Source organism: Ostrinia furnacalis, unplaced genomic scaffold (assembly GCF_004193835.3).
Source record: "Ostrinia furnacalis isolate ACB-3 unplaced genomic scaffold, ASM419383v2 OfSCF4314, whole genome shotgun sequence".
Lineage (NCBI taxonomy): Eukaryota > Metazoa > Arthropoda > Insecta > Lepidoptera > Crambidae > Ostrinia > Ostrinia furnacalis.
Window position 1 is genome coordinate 46,203 of NW_021134553.1, and position 15,392 is coordinate 61,594.

The following is a 15,392-nucleotide window of genomic DNA, read 5'->3' on the forward strand; positions in this document are numbered from 1 at the left end:
TTCATTGACCATACCTATAATTTAAAAAAAAACAAGAGCAGCTGCAGCACGTCAAGGACGCGGGAAATTCAAACTACAAATTAAAATAGTGAAACTTTTCCGAGTTACCACACGCAGACAAGATTTTATAGTAAATAGATTATCTTAAATAATATGAGTATTTGTTTAGAGAGGCGTAGTAATGAAAATACACTCTTCACTCACATTTTGCATTGAACTGTCCGCCACGTTGAACTTACAGTGGTTTTAACTGTTCTTCTTTCATTATTATTAATGAACTATCGTCCTACTGATACTCACTCTACTCAAATTGTACTCAACTCTTTACTTTGAAAGATAAACTAAAATACTAGCAGATGTTTGAATAATATTATTATTCAAATACATCTCTCCTATGTGCTTAGATGTAAACTGAGAACCACTGTACTGTACTGTACTGCAACAAGACTTTTTTTTATTATGTAGCAGGGCACTAACTAAGAACTCAGGTGGTGGGTGGTCCACAACTATTTCTACACATTTCTGTACCTCAAGCACGAAAAACTGTCGTCTTCGAATCATTTGCTTATTCGACAAAATTCGATACCCAATCTTCGAATTCAACGATATCGTGTCTAAATTAGTTTCGTGGTTGGTATTATTATTCTGTGCTATAAGTTCACATTTACGTCACGTTCACAGGGGCGCTGTTTTTATTTTCATCCCAACTAATATTATAAATGCGAAAGTAACTCTGTCCGTCTGTTACGCTTTCCCGCTTAAACCTCGCAACCGATTTTGATGAAATTTGGCATAGAGATAGTTTGAGTCCCGGGAAAGAACATAGGATAGTTTTTATCCCGGTTTTTGAAACAGGGACGCGCGCGATAAAGTTTTTCTGTGACAGACAAAAATCCACGCGGGCGAAGCCGCGGGCGGAAAGCTAGTACTAAATCTTTTGATGGCGATTCGAAGTCGAAAGTTTTTCGTGCAGAGGTACTGTACTGTTCCTCCAAATAGTGTCCGCTATAACCTCTACCGATGTCCTCGAAGGATGTGAGGAAGATGATTTCTGGGAAATCCTTGATAGACAGGAACTTCTTAAAGAGTCTGGCATACTTTTTATTCGGTATCCATAATAATGATGTTGGGGGTGGGGGTTTGAGTAGAAAAAAACATTTTAACATACAAAATTTACTAAAACTATATTTCCAAGTAAAATTATGTAATTCCAATGACTAATTATTTGCATTATTATCTAAAAATCAATAATTATAGTTACAATATATTCAGCAGATATACATTTTAGGATTATATCTATGGATTTTGTTTTTAAGCGAGTGAAGGATTTTAGTATATTTTTTGTGATGGCTACACTTTGGAAATGCCTCAGATAAATATTTATGAAAGGATCACATAGTGTATAATTATTCGCTTTAAAAATATTTGTTTCGGAGTTCTATTGACCAAAATATAAGTTTAATTGATTGTTGTTTATGTTTTTTTAACAAAATTATTTTCATATTCTATCATTAAAGTTTATTTTTTAAGTTAATTTTAAGATTTAATTTGATTTTTAAAATGAAGTTGTAGTTATTTAAACTGATTCAAATTGCGTGGTATAATATTAAACAACCTGTTAATTAACCATTAAATAAAAATTGTTTGGATAAAAAAGAGAATTATTATTTCATTATTTGTCTCCTCGGTCAGGAAAAGTTTAAAATGTAGTAGCAATATATTTCTGGTACTTAAAAATTTATAAAATACATAAATATGCCATAATAATTAACACTTGTACCTGACAAGTATTACGAACATCAACCAATATCAAATACATAACATAGGTATTACAATAAATTTTAACAAATATAAATACAATAAGAACATTGTCAATTGCATTCCAAAGTGTAAACTGTAAATTCATAAGCATATTTTTTGTAAATTTTGCTAATTTTTAATAATTCGGTTATTTCATATTCTTACCGGCTACATAACGAAATTAATAATTACTATGCGCGAATATGTATGTCATTTGAGAAAGATAGATTTCCATATTCCAGTCATTACACTTAGTAGTCGAGTTATAGGACATAATTTTTATAAATAGAAGATATTTTGAACTACCAAGTATAGCAAGCAGATAAAGAGGTAAAAAATCGATAGATTGCAATACTACAGATTCAAACTTAACTGATATCAATATAATTTATACCAACTTACTCTAGATTTCACGGTCACCCTATGCAAAAGAATAAATTGAACTTCTTTTTAATTTACCTTTTTCAAATTACATACAAACCAGCGCATATTTTGTTAGACATATTCAAAGTGATGTACACCTAAAAAGTGCAATAATCTATTTCATATTTCAGTAAAAGTGTGAGCAAAACAGCAAGATTTAGAATAAGGTATAGATTAATACTTAATTACTTGATGTCGTCAAATATAATAATAAATAAGGAATGTACAAAATCGTATTCCACTATTTTTAGTGTTAGGCCAGCTACACACTTGCGATTAAAAAATTTTATTGGCTTTAGAAATAGTCAAATTAAGATCGCTCGGAACAAAACAGAGGTGATTGCATACTTCTGCTGGTAATCCACTGATAAATTGAAACTATAATAGAAATAACGCAAATATGTAACCAGCCTTAAATGCCAATATATTCTACAAGGAAAAAATGTACACTTCAACATAATAATTTATTCAGACAATCCATAATTTCAAATACAAAAACAAATGACAATAGAAACGGTGTAAAAATACGATTTTTTATATTCCATTTGAGTATCATAATTATTTATTAAAAAAACGCGAAGTACAGTTGGCTAGAAAAATATGTGCAAATATTATTATTTCAGACCTTCAAATAAATGAATATGTATATTTTTCTAGCCAATTGTGCTGTCTCCCTCTTCACAGGTATACCTCACTCTACTACTCCATCGTAAATACAATCAATTCGTTAGAACAATATCGCCGTGCTTTTTGTCAAATGGATTTTACATACCATCGCCCAATACACAATCATATTTACAATGTTGCCAGCCTAAAAATGTTATAAATGCGCAGTGTTGCCACAGTATATTATTATTTTATTAACAGTCTAATAGAATGTCTAAAGAATTTACAAAACCACATGACCGCTTTTTCAGATGCCATTATTATAAATTCGATGTTTACAAGCATAATATATTATTTTTATTAACATGTATAGTATAAATAAGGTTTAACAATGAGAATGGGAGGGGTAACATTAATAAAATTCAGGGAAAATACAATATTTCAAGCTCATGTTGTGTTTGTAGATTTTTAACACGTTTTCGTCAAATATTTGTATATTTATGTACAATTTGTTCGCAAAGCAATTTATAATAGACAGTACAGTCCACAGCAAATAAATGTTCTTCAATTTAGAGTTCAAAATATTTTTTTACAGTTTATATTAGGTTAACATGCTGGTACATAATTTTTTACACAGAACTTTATGCAAGTTACGATTTTGATTGATATTTTTTGAATTTTGTCTTTTGATTTTCAAATTTTTTTATACAAATAGTCGAAATTCCTCAAAATGGCCGCAAAGCTCTCATAATTTTAAAGCGTGATAAATGCTTAGTTCATTTTGGACAGCAAAATACATTTAATTTACATTAACAAGTACATATCTTAATTCATAGAAGCTTAGACACATTTGCGTATGACTGTACATGTATTTTAGACCACAATTTTACATTTACATTTTAAAAGTGTTTAATTTCAGCAATATACGTGTTTTGGTTAGGTTAGGTTACCGCGACCTTATGGTGAGAGAGAATTTGGAAAATTCATAACAGTAAGTTAGGTAGTTCATTTTATATGGAAACACTTCGAATAATTCTTCAGTTACTTGTTCAAATATCTAATCTGCCATGCAATCAGATCGCGATAGTTCACTGTCACTTGTCTATGGCTCCACAGTTTATTGTTACTTCACTGCGATTCCATAGTCCCCTGTCACTGGTCTATGCTATAGTACCACAGTATACTGTCACTGTTGTCTATGGTTCAATTTCAATCACCTAATTCCTTACAAAGTCTTTTTTAACTCTATAAACACAGTTTTTGTGGTACTAAAGTCCGTTGTCTATGGTCTCGCTTGTCTGTGGCTCAACTTGAAACATTAATCTACAAAGCACTTTAAAAACACTGGTTTGGTAGTTGTCTCATCTACTCTCGGTTTTCTATGGTCTTGCTAGTCTATGGTATTGTCTGTGGCTCAATTACAAACACATATAATCTAAAAAGTCCTTTAAAACACAGTTTTTGTGGTTGTATAGTATGTCTCTTCTTTTGTATAGTCTTCTCTTGGTTGTCTATGGTGTCTCTAGTCTATGGTGTTGTCTGTGGCTCAATTTGAATCACTTTACCTAAACTTCTTAAAACAAACACGTATAATCTACAAAGTCCTTTAAAAACACAGTTTTTGTGGTTGTATAGTCTTCTCTCGGTTGTCTATGGTGTCGCTTGTCTATGTGAATCAATTTGAATCACTCAACTCGCTACTCTTTAAAAACACAGATTTTAGTCTTCTTTCCGTTGTTTATGGTTGTATCGTCTATGGTGTCGTCTGTGGCTCAATTACAAACATGTTTAATCTAAAAAGCTCTTTTTAAACAGTTTTTGTGGTACTATAGTCTTCTGTCCATTGTCTATGGTGGTTGTCTGTGGCTCAATTACAAACACGCATAATCTACAAAGTCCTTTAAAAACACAGTTTTTGTGGTTGTATAGTCTTCTCTCGTTTGTCTATGGTGTTGTCTGTGGCTTAATTACAAACACGTATAATCTACATAGCCCATTTTAAACAGTTTTTGTGGTACTTTAGTCTTGTCTATGGTGATTGTCTGTGGCTCAATTTGAATCACTTATTTACCTAAACTCTTTAAACACAGATTTTAGTCTTCTGGTTTTGTTGTATAGTCTTCTTGTGTTGTTGTATCGTCTACACTCGGTTGTCTATGGTGTCGCTAGTCTATGGTGCTTGTCTGTGGCTCTGCGCGGTCATGTCTCAGGGTTGCGTGTCCCGGTGCTCGGCGGCGTCTCCACGCGGCGCCTCCGCTGCGGGTATCGCGCACTTGCCGACGAAGATTTCTACCTCCTGTGGGTTAAACGTACAATTTTATTATATGGGACCTTACCTATAAAAAGTTACACGCGTTGAACGGTAGTTCCAACATTTCCAAGTGAGGTTTAGTTTAAAACGTCACTTTAAACGTGTGATCAACGCGCGCGTAATTTTGATTAGTAAGGGTAAATAAATAACCCTAACAAACATAGCAAAAAATGATATTTCGGGCCCTTTTAAACTGTCAATACTAGCTTCCTGAACAGCTTCAGTTGCGATCTTTTGTGAGGTTACAAAATGCACGTTTTTTAATAACATGGTGTTTAACTTAATATCGCCATTTTGTTAAATATGCCTTTACGTAATGACCACAAAATGGCTGCGTTCATTTAGACCGACTGCAGACCGTAGAACACTGACTATAATGCAAAATTTATTTAAGTATTCCGTATTCACATTAAATTAAAAAATTAAAATTCATAAAATTCATTTATTTTTGCAAATAGGCTTTTAGAAAGCACTTTTACACGTCCAATATTAACCCTACCACTGCTTCGGGACAATAAATGGGCAAACGATGCTTGCTTAAGTGAAGCAGCACATAAATAAATTGAACGCACAGCCTTGAATAGAGCTCTGCGATTGGTTTGTGTGTCACACTGTGCATCCACGCGCACTGTGAGACCTCAGAGTAATGTTTGTGAATACGGGCGTAATTCATTACCTCGCTAAAAATAGATGTATTATATTACCTGACTACCCTCAATGCCCATGTCTTGATCTTGCTCGCGGCTGCAGGCAGCAGCAGTACGGGCTGCCAATTGTCTTTCACGAGCCACGCGCCTGCGAACAAACATTTAGTTTAGTTATTGTAGTTAAAGTATCAAGACTGGTATCAGAAAACAGTCGGATAATCTATTAAACGAATGACAATTTGGTCTGTCTTTGTTTATACAATAATAATAAGCAACGCCTTCACTGGGCGTCACATGTACAATATTATGTTCTTGTCAACCCTTACCCATGTGACATGCAATAAATAATTTGAATTTAATCAGGGGGTTCAGAGTCACTTGATGCCTAGGGTATCAGTGGATTAGTGTCCACCTAGCTTGATCCCCGAGAAAACTCAAAAAACTCATTTATTTCTGCAAATAGGCTTTAAAAAAGCACTTTTACACGTCCCAGTATTAACCCTACCACTGCTTCAGGACAATAAATGGGCCAGTGGATCAGGCTTTCATCCGCTCACTCAATATCCAGGGGTCATGGTCCACCTCTATGGATTTCCATGGATCAAGCTACCTTCACTGTGATCCCCGACGGATCAGGGCTCTCCTAGAGTAACCGGGAGAACAATAAAGCTGATACCCGGGGATCATAGAAGTAGGCGATCAGGGATCCTCCCACTGGATCTCAGAGGGATCATAGAAACAAATAGCAAACCAACCGTCGGTGTTCCAGCATGGCCTTCCGATCAGCTTCGTCCGATCAGGCGTGGACGGCGGTGTCTACCTCACTAGATCCTTTAGGGATCAAGGTGTCTACGTTTCGATCCCCAGGGGATCAGGGTTCCTCTCACTGAATCCCCGGGGGATCAAGGTACCTCTCACCGAATCCAGGAGGATCAAGGTTCCTTTTTACTCGATCCCCAGGTGATTATGCTTCCACTTACTTATTCCCCAGGGATCATGATAGGTACTACTCATTCGATACCCGGGTATCAAGTTTCCCCTGGGGATCATGGTTCACCTCAGTGGGTCCCTAGGGGATCAGGGATCAGAGTTAATTCACCATAATCCCAAGGGGATCATGATAATCCTTTTTCAATCCCTCGAGAATCAAAGATCCCTTTACTCAATCCTGGGGATCTACTAAGTTGATCCCCTGAGATCATAGAAACAGGGGATCATGGCTCCGCTCACTAGATCGCTTGTGGATCAAGATATCTTTACTGTGACCGCCTGGGGATCAAGTTATTTGATCCCCGGCGACCATAGAAATGTCAACAAACCTCCTGTGTTCCAGCATGGCCTTCCTATCAGCCTCCCGTTTTTCTGCCGCTAAGCGCGCCTTTTCATTCTTGAGTGCAGGCGTGGCGCGTGCCCGAGCACGTGGCGTGCTGGATGACGGCGTGGACGGCGGCTTAGGGGGCGGGGATACCCGGGAAAACAGAGGAGACTGCTTCACTAGATGCCCTGGGGATCAAGGTTCTCCTCACTGGATGGGGACCTTAATCCCCTTACTCGATCCCCGGTGCTCAAGGTCTTATTTCACTCGATCCCCGGAGGACCATGATCCCCCTAGCTCGATCCCCGGGGATCATGCTCCCCACCTTTTGATCCCCGGAGATCTAGTTTCCCCTGGGGATTATGGTCCACCTCAGTGGGTTCCTAGATCAGAGTAAATTCACCATGATCCCCAGAGTATCCTGACAATCCTCTTTCGATCCCTCGAGAATCAAAGATCCCTTTACTCAATCTTGGGGATCTAGTAAGTTGATTCCCGAGGGTCATAGAAATAAGGGATTGAGGCTGACCTCGCTCAATCCCCTGTGGTTCAATGTTCACTTCACTGAATCCCCTGGGGATCAAGTTGATCCCCTGATTATAGAAACTTGATTTATGGCCCCACGCACTAGATAATTCGACTATCAGGGTTCTCCTAACTGAAACCCTGGGGATTATAGTGTCTCTCCCTCTATAACCATCTATCTCACCTCCTGTGCTCCAGCATGGCCTTCCTATCAGCCTTCCGTTTCTCCGGTGGTGAGCCTTGATCCCCGTGTAATCAGCATCCACCTTAGTGGATCCCCCGGGATCAAGGCTCACCTTTCTAAATCCCCCGAAGACCGCAGTATTTTTACTGTGATCCCTGAGAATCAATTAAGCTACCTTTGATGTTATTTAGCTCACCTCCTGTGTTCCAGCATGGCCTTCCTATCAGCTTCCCGTTTCTCTGCCGCTAAACGCGCCTTTTCATTCTTGAGTGCAGGCGTGGCGCGTGCCCGAGCACGTGGCGTGCTGGATGACGGCGTGGACGGCGGCTTAGGGGTCGGGGATGACACCTGGAAACATACATCATCATCATCAAGTTATTTAGTCAATAATGCAACAGCACAAACGACGGGCAGTCTCTAATTTGCAGGATTTGGTTTCTACCTAACTTGAACGCCAGGGGTTCAAGGTCTATCTCAATCAATGGTGCCCTGGGGATCAAGGTTTTTTCATTGTGATTCTCCAGGATCATGTATGTTGACACACCTTCATCTAAGCTCAAGTGGCAGTGCACAGGGCACATAGCTCGTAGAGTTAAGGAAGGAAAAGGAACATTTAATGGAGGCTACTGACACACCACTCTTGTGTTCCAGTTTTGGTCTTCGTTTGCAATAATATCTTGGGGATCAGATTCCACCTAAATCAAACCCCAAGGGATCATAGTCTCCTTCGGGGTATCATGGTCCTACTCACTCGATCCCCAGGGGATCAAGGTTCATCTCAATGGGACCCCGGAAATCGAGGTGTTTTTATTGTGATTCCCTAGTAGATCAAGTAAGTTGATCCCCCAAGAGGCAGTGCACAGGACACTCGTAGAGCTGATGGCTTTTGGAGCAGAAAAGTTATACACTCGACAGCAAATAAATCGCACCACCCGCGACAAGCATTTTCAAACGTATGCATCCCTACTCCCCACCAATATTGGCACCATTTAAAATCCTAGTTCTAAACTTCATTTTATTAAAGGAAAGGTTTTTACCCCAAAAATGTGTCTTTACAAGGATCCAGAGTCACTTCTTCAAAAAATAGGTAGCTACGCTATAGCCATTTTTTATGACTATAAAACTGTTAAGTTGGGATTAATCGCTATCCATCTGTTAAAGAGGACACGTGTGATCATTATTTGGTTTTATAACCATAAAATTTGGTCTTATTGATCCCAGAGGTGAGCCCAAAGTGAGGTCTTTTTTCAAGTCACATTTATGGTATATGTTAATAATTTATTAAGAAATTAAATGTGTTTTTCTTTAAGGATATTTATTGGGCTTTCAAATAACACCAATATTGTTGGGGCACCATTATTGTGTCAAAAGAAAATCTTTAAAGTTCGCGTCGCGGGTGGTGCGATTTATTTGCTGTCGAGTGTAGATTGACGACCATTGACCGGACGTAGTGTGAGCAGGCCTCTAACTAGCTGGACCGAAGAGTTAGTGAAGGTCGGAGAAACTCGTAGAAATCCTTGGGGGAGGCCTTTGTCCAGCAGTGGACGTCCTATGGCTGAAATGATGATGATGATAGTTCATACCTCTTGCCAGTTATTGGCCTTCAGCTGGGCGATGTGTTCGTACAACGCGTCCACGTTCCTCACTTGCAGACAGACCATGTCCCAGAAGCCTTGCAGGTCCTCCAGGGTGGTCGGAAAGGGTTCGTCGAGACGCTCGTTTATGTTGTTGTAGCATAGACCTGGGAAATTATTAAAGTTGATTTAATAATTGTATGGTGATGATAACCTACGTTGAAATCGTGAAAAAAGTGGACGACTTTTGTTTTTTTTATGCATAACAAGGCAGGTATTTGACCACAATCGCACCTGATGTTAAGTGGGATGCAGTCTAGGATGATAATTAAAGAAATACGGCTTGGGTCATATTTAACCAGAAACTTGGTACAATGTAACTTGATTTCAATGCTGTAGAGATTCTGGTTGCACAGGAGTTGCAGCAGAATGGCCTAGTAAATTGATTACAGGTTATTTTTTTATGGTGACGTTACTGGGATGACGTACGGCATACGGAGCCGAAAATCTTCGTGTTCCTGTATTTTTGGACACACACAACTGCATATCTTTTTCGTAAAAACACACTCGAAGTTTTAAGCCAGCGTCTTTTCAACAATGCAGGGTATGCCACCCTTAAACATTTGTTGCTGACTGTACCATTTAATTAAATACACAAGTCATTTACTTTCTGCAAATAGGCTTTTATTAAGCGCTTTTACACGTCCCAGTACTATCTATTAACATAGCGGGTAGTGTATAATAATGGCTTTGCCTGCAAACGCTGGCGCGCGTGCGTGTGTGATAGTATGTGAGCAACAAATATCTATCTACCTTCAAACTGCTGCATTTTCTGCGTGGCCAGAAGTCTTGCTTTGCCCGACGCGGCTCTCAGCAAGCCCAGGATTTCTTCACTTACTTCTTGATCCTGGAATAAAAATATATAAACAAATTATACTTTTATGTAAAGAAAAACATTTCGATCCGAGGATTGACTGTAGGGATTTTTATTTTAAAACTAGCTTTCCGCCCGCGGCTTCGCCAGCGTGGAATTTTGTCTGTCACAGAAAAACTTTATCGCGCGCGTCCCTGTTTCAAAAACCTGGATAAAAACTATCCTATGTCCTTTCCCGGGACCCAAACTATCTCTATGCCAAATTTCATCAAAATCGGTTCAGTGGTTTAGGCGTGAAAGAGAGACAGACAGACAGACAGAGTTACTTTCGCATTTATAATATTAGTATAGATTAAAAAGGAAACCCTGGATACGAATGTCAAACATCAGTGAGACACTGGATGATTTTTCTTTACAAGTCTGTCTGGTCAGTTGAAGAAAACGAGAGATTGTTCATAACCTTAAAGTTTAATTTATTTTCTGTAAGATAGTTGGGCCCGATTCTAATTTGTATGAAGAATCGGCCGATGCAAGCGCACTTTCATACATTTCCATACTGATTAACAGCCCGACTCAACTATCGGCCAACTAAAAGTCGGTGGTCTGCGCCTAGACTAAAAACCACTTTTTACACTGCCCAATAAAAAAAAAACCTTCTAAAGCCCGGTCCGTGAGCACGTAGAATTTTGTCCAATGACCCCTAGCTACCCATCCTTATCGCTCGCGCGTAATTATATTGCTGTCGCGACTGTGCGACGGGCCGGGCGGCCGCAGTGAGTGTGCGAGCGCGACAGCAACATAATTACGCGCAAGCGATAAGGGTGGGTAGCTTGGGGTCATTGGACAAAATTCTACGTGCTCACAGACCAGGCTTTACACAATAACAGTCAATAGATTATACTATTGATCTACTGAAAGCGACTTTTGCTATACTATAGACGCACATGTGACCCACTACGTCCCAAGCAATGTAAAGTGTCATTCAATACCCGCACTGTATCTCTGGGTATGCTAATAATTCTATTGAACAAGCAAATAAATTTTTCATGAGGCTATATCTTGTTCACAATTTGTACAGTCAGGTACGTAATATTCTTGTTAAGTTGAATTGTCGACCATGTGTTATTTTTTCTTATAATAGCGGGGAGGGGGTCAAAAACTAGCGAAAATAGTGTTACGTAATAAATGAAAGGCCCCATGGACAAGGCAGGTATTTGACCGCAATCGCACCTGGTGTTAAGTGAGATGCAGTTTAGGATGGTATATCTTCCCTGTAAGTGCCTATTCACTCGCCTTGAAAAGGCCCGGATTATAGTGTTCGGGATAAGCAGCTGGCAGTGAATTCCAGTCCCTAGCTGTTGCTGTGTGTAGCTGTCCTTTGATCACCCACGGATATGATGCCCTGGGTGATCAAAGTGGACTCCAATTAAATTATTATTTTGGTGTCCTTTGATCACCTACATAAAAATCACACCTCCTCTGAATAGACATGTCATGTCCAATCGTTGTAAGTACAAACATTTTCTTAATATAGACTTTTTTTTTTACAGCATGAAATATTTTTACAGCATGAAATATTTTAAAGCGTTACTTACCTGAACAATGTTTGTGCGTACATTAAGTATAAGAGGAAGTGTGATTTGTATGTAGGTGATCAAAGGACACTAAAATAATAATTTAACTGGGGTCCACTTTGATCACCCAGGGCATCGTATCCGTGGGTGATCAAAGGACACTAAATTGTCGCTGGAAGTGGACTTTGATCACCTGGGTCATCAAAGCCAGGTGATCAAAGTGGAATAGACCTATTATAAGAGTTCGAAAAGCTTAGTAGTTTGAGCTGGTAGATTTTTTTAAAGAAGTCCTGTTAACTCCTTGTGGCAAGCTAAATAATAAGCTTGTGCATCATATCGACTGGGTTCGAATCTCTGTTCCTCGGATCTCGATTCCATCAATCCGAAACCATTGGGCTATATGGTCGCTGTACACAACATATTCGCATTTTGATAACTTAAAGAAGAAGAGAGTGGAATTCGCTGCCTGCTGCTGTCTTTCCTGAACCCTATAATCCGGGACTTTTCCAGGCAAGAGTGAAAAGGCACTTACAGGGCAGATACCTAGACTGCATCTCACTTAACACCAGGTGCGATTGCGGTCAAATATCTGCCTTGTCTAACAATAAAAAAAGTACAATTAAGTATGTTTCTTATTTACAAAAACTTATTTGGAGCCGACTGTACCCCGCTAGTGACTTAGTATTCATCTGTGCCGTTGATCAAGTCTTTTACCATACATGGCTAATACAAAATGTATGAGACTTGGTCTGTGAATTAAATTGGATCAATCATGTTAAGCAATTATTCAATTCAAAAGCAAAAGTAACTAAAGTCCGTATGTTTGTATGTACTTCTGAATCATCATCATCATCATCATTTCAGCCACAGGACGTCCACTGTTGAACATAGGCCTAATGATTTTCACAATGGCCGGTTGGTGGCGGCCTGCATCCAGCGCCTTCCCGCTACTGCACTTCTGAATCATTAAAGCAATTTTGATATCTTTCAGAATCGGTCTGTCACAGAAAACCTTTATCATCTAAACCAGTTCATGGTTTAAGAGTGCAAGGTGACAGACAGTTACGAGACTATTCCCACCTCCCGTTCCCACCGCTGCAACTCCTGTGTAGCCAGGATCTACAGCTTGACCGCCAATAACCTAACCAGTGAAGGTCAAGTGTGTCCCGGGGGAAAGTTAACCGTCATTGGACCCGCAACGAAATTAATCAGAAGAACATAGGAGGAGTTCAGACAGTTACTTTTGCATTTCAAATATTACATATAGTCCAGTCAATGAATGCCTTAACGACGGTGTAGAGAGAAATCCGTGGAACACAATTTCTGACCTCGGGACTTTATTTAGCCTAGTTAGGTGGTGAACATAGCAAAAGTCCCCGCCCTTAGCCCTTGAGCCGGCGGGGAGAGGGGGGTTTAAAGGTACCACTTTTCGGTTTTTCGCTTAATCCTCGGAAACTATGCGTCCTAGTGACATGACTACTATGAACCAAAAAAAGCTTATTCAATTTGCTACAGATGAGACCGTCAAGTTTTTCTATATCTTGTATAGTTTTTGCGGCATCTGCTCTAGAAGGTCCGTAAAATTGGAAATTTTATTGTTGTCTTACATGTTCCTTTCAGGAGAAAATCGACTAAATCAACATTGAGCAAACACTATAGACATGCGGGAGCATGTTAAGCCTAGTTCCATGGAGGGGACTGCACCGTGCGTATATTTAGACGAACCAATTAGAGCCACTTTTGACTCCTCATCATTCAAAAACTACTGTGCATTAACACTTCAAATTTGGCTCATGTATTGAGACTTGCAAGATATACATCAGCTTCAAATTTCATAAATATACCTCAAACGGTTATTTAGGTATTGACGTTCAAAAATCGATATTTAGAGCACTAAAATCTATCTATCACATGTGAAATGTTAAAATTTACTGGTTTTTTATTTGTTCCTTCGTATTTACATAACTACCTTTCCGGATGCCAAATTTGAACCTTCGAGGTCATCTGGAAGTGGTTAGAATTTGGTCTATAGGTCAGACATGTAGATTTTTGGACGTCAATATCTAAAGAACCGTTTGAGGCATATTTATGAAATTTGAAACTGATGTATATCTTGCAAGTCTCAGCACATGAGCCAAATTTGAAGTGTTAATGCACAGTAGTTTTTGAGTGATGAGGAGTCAAAAGTGGCTCAAAGTGATTCGTCTAAATATACGCACGGTGTAGTCCCCTCACAGGAACTAGTTTTAACATGCTCCCGCATGTCTAGAATGATTGCTCAATGTTGATTTACTCGATTTTCTCTTGATGGGAACATGTAAGACAAAAATAAAATTTCCAATATTACAGACCTTCTAGAGCAGATGCCGCGAAAACTATACAAGATATACAAAAACTTGACGATCTCATCTGTAGCAAATTGAATAAGCTTTTTTTGGTTCATAGTAGTCATGTCACTAGGACGCATAGTTTCCGAGGATTAAGCGAAAAACCGAAAAGTGGCACCTTTAAACCCCCCTCTCCCCGCCGGCTCAAGGGCTAAGGGTGGGGACTTTTGCTATGTTCACCTCCTAACTATTCTAAATAAAGTCCTGCAGTCAGAAATTGTGTTCTACAGTTTTCCATCTATAATGCTTTATTGACTGGACTAATAGTAAGGAGGTACTGATGATAGTGAGGAAATACGTTGTACGGGCAAGCACGTACATTACGCCGCATGATCAATATTTTGACCTACTTTGTAAATACGCGTCAATTACTTTTTGTACAAATCACTTCAGTTCGTTCGCATACATCATACTATTAAGTCGCGCGTTCTCACCTTACCATCAAAATCCATAACTAGCGTATCAGTTTAGAATACAAGTTATTTTTACCTCACAAACACTTCTATCATTCCAAATCAACCCTATCAAATCATATATACGGCAACCCCGTACATACGTATAGCACGGAAGTACGGATGCTAGCAAATACCAAAAATTTACTCAGAACCAACAATCGTAGGAAGTTAATTGTTTTGCTTTTAGCGTTAATTGATAAGAGACAAGCGTAGATGTTATCAGCCGAGGCAATTAGTAATGATCTTGAAGCAGTCTTGGAGTCACTCTTGAAGACCGAGGCCGTTGAGACTAAACTTGGCATTGGACCTTGGATGGTCTATTTAAGAGGTAGTCTTATAATAATAAACGAGCTTTATATAATATACATATCCTTGGACATGTTACACTGCGCCTATAGTCCCAAACTAAGCAAAGCTTGTACTATGGGTACTAGACGGACGACCGCTATAAACATACTTAAATACTTTTTTTTTGGGTAGCGCATTTTCTTACATAACTTTTCAATTCCTATCATTGGAGGTCCGAAAATATTTCTCATACAATTTGATACCATAATGATCATTCTTCATAAAAAATTTAAAACCTACATATTTAAAAACATAATCATTGATATTCATAATATCACTAATCATACACTTCGTTTTTACTAATATTTGTTTTCATATATTTTTCTATACTAATGATCGAAACTCATAATCATTCGAATAAATAACTAT

The 15,392-nt window shown here is 38.7% G+C and overlaps 1 protein-coding gene across 1 annotated transcript in view; it reads right to left on the reverse strand.

Moving 5' to 3' along the window:
* Positions 1-1,241: 1,241 nt before the first annotated feature.
* The window catches only part of vlc (disks large-associated protein 2), a 33,818-nt gene continuing 19,667 nt past the window's right edge, over positions 1,242-15,392 (reverse strand). The window contains exons 4-8 of the mRNA XM_028313645.1: positions 10,199-10,292; positions 9,395-9,552; positions 8,008-8,159; positions 5,845-5,935; positions 1,242-5,125 (exon numbers count right to left, since the gene is read on the reverse strand). Of these exons, the coding sequence (XP_028169446.1) occupies positions 5,036-5,125; positions 5,845-5,935; positions 8,008-8,159; positions 9,395-9,552; positions 10,199-10,292 (585 nt within the window). The 3' untranslated portion in view covers positions 1,242-5,035. The remainder of the gene's footprint in view (positions 5,126-5,844; positions 5,936-8,007; positions 8,160-9,394; positions 9,553-10,198; positions 10,293-15,392) is intronic.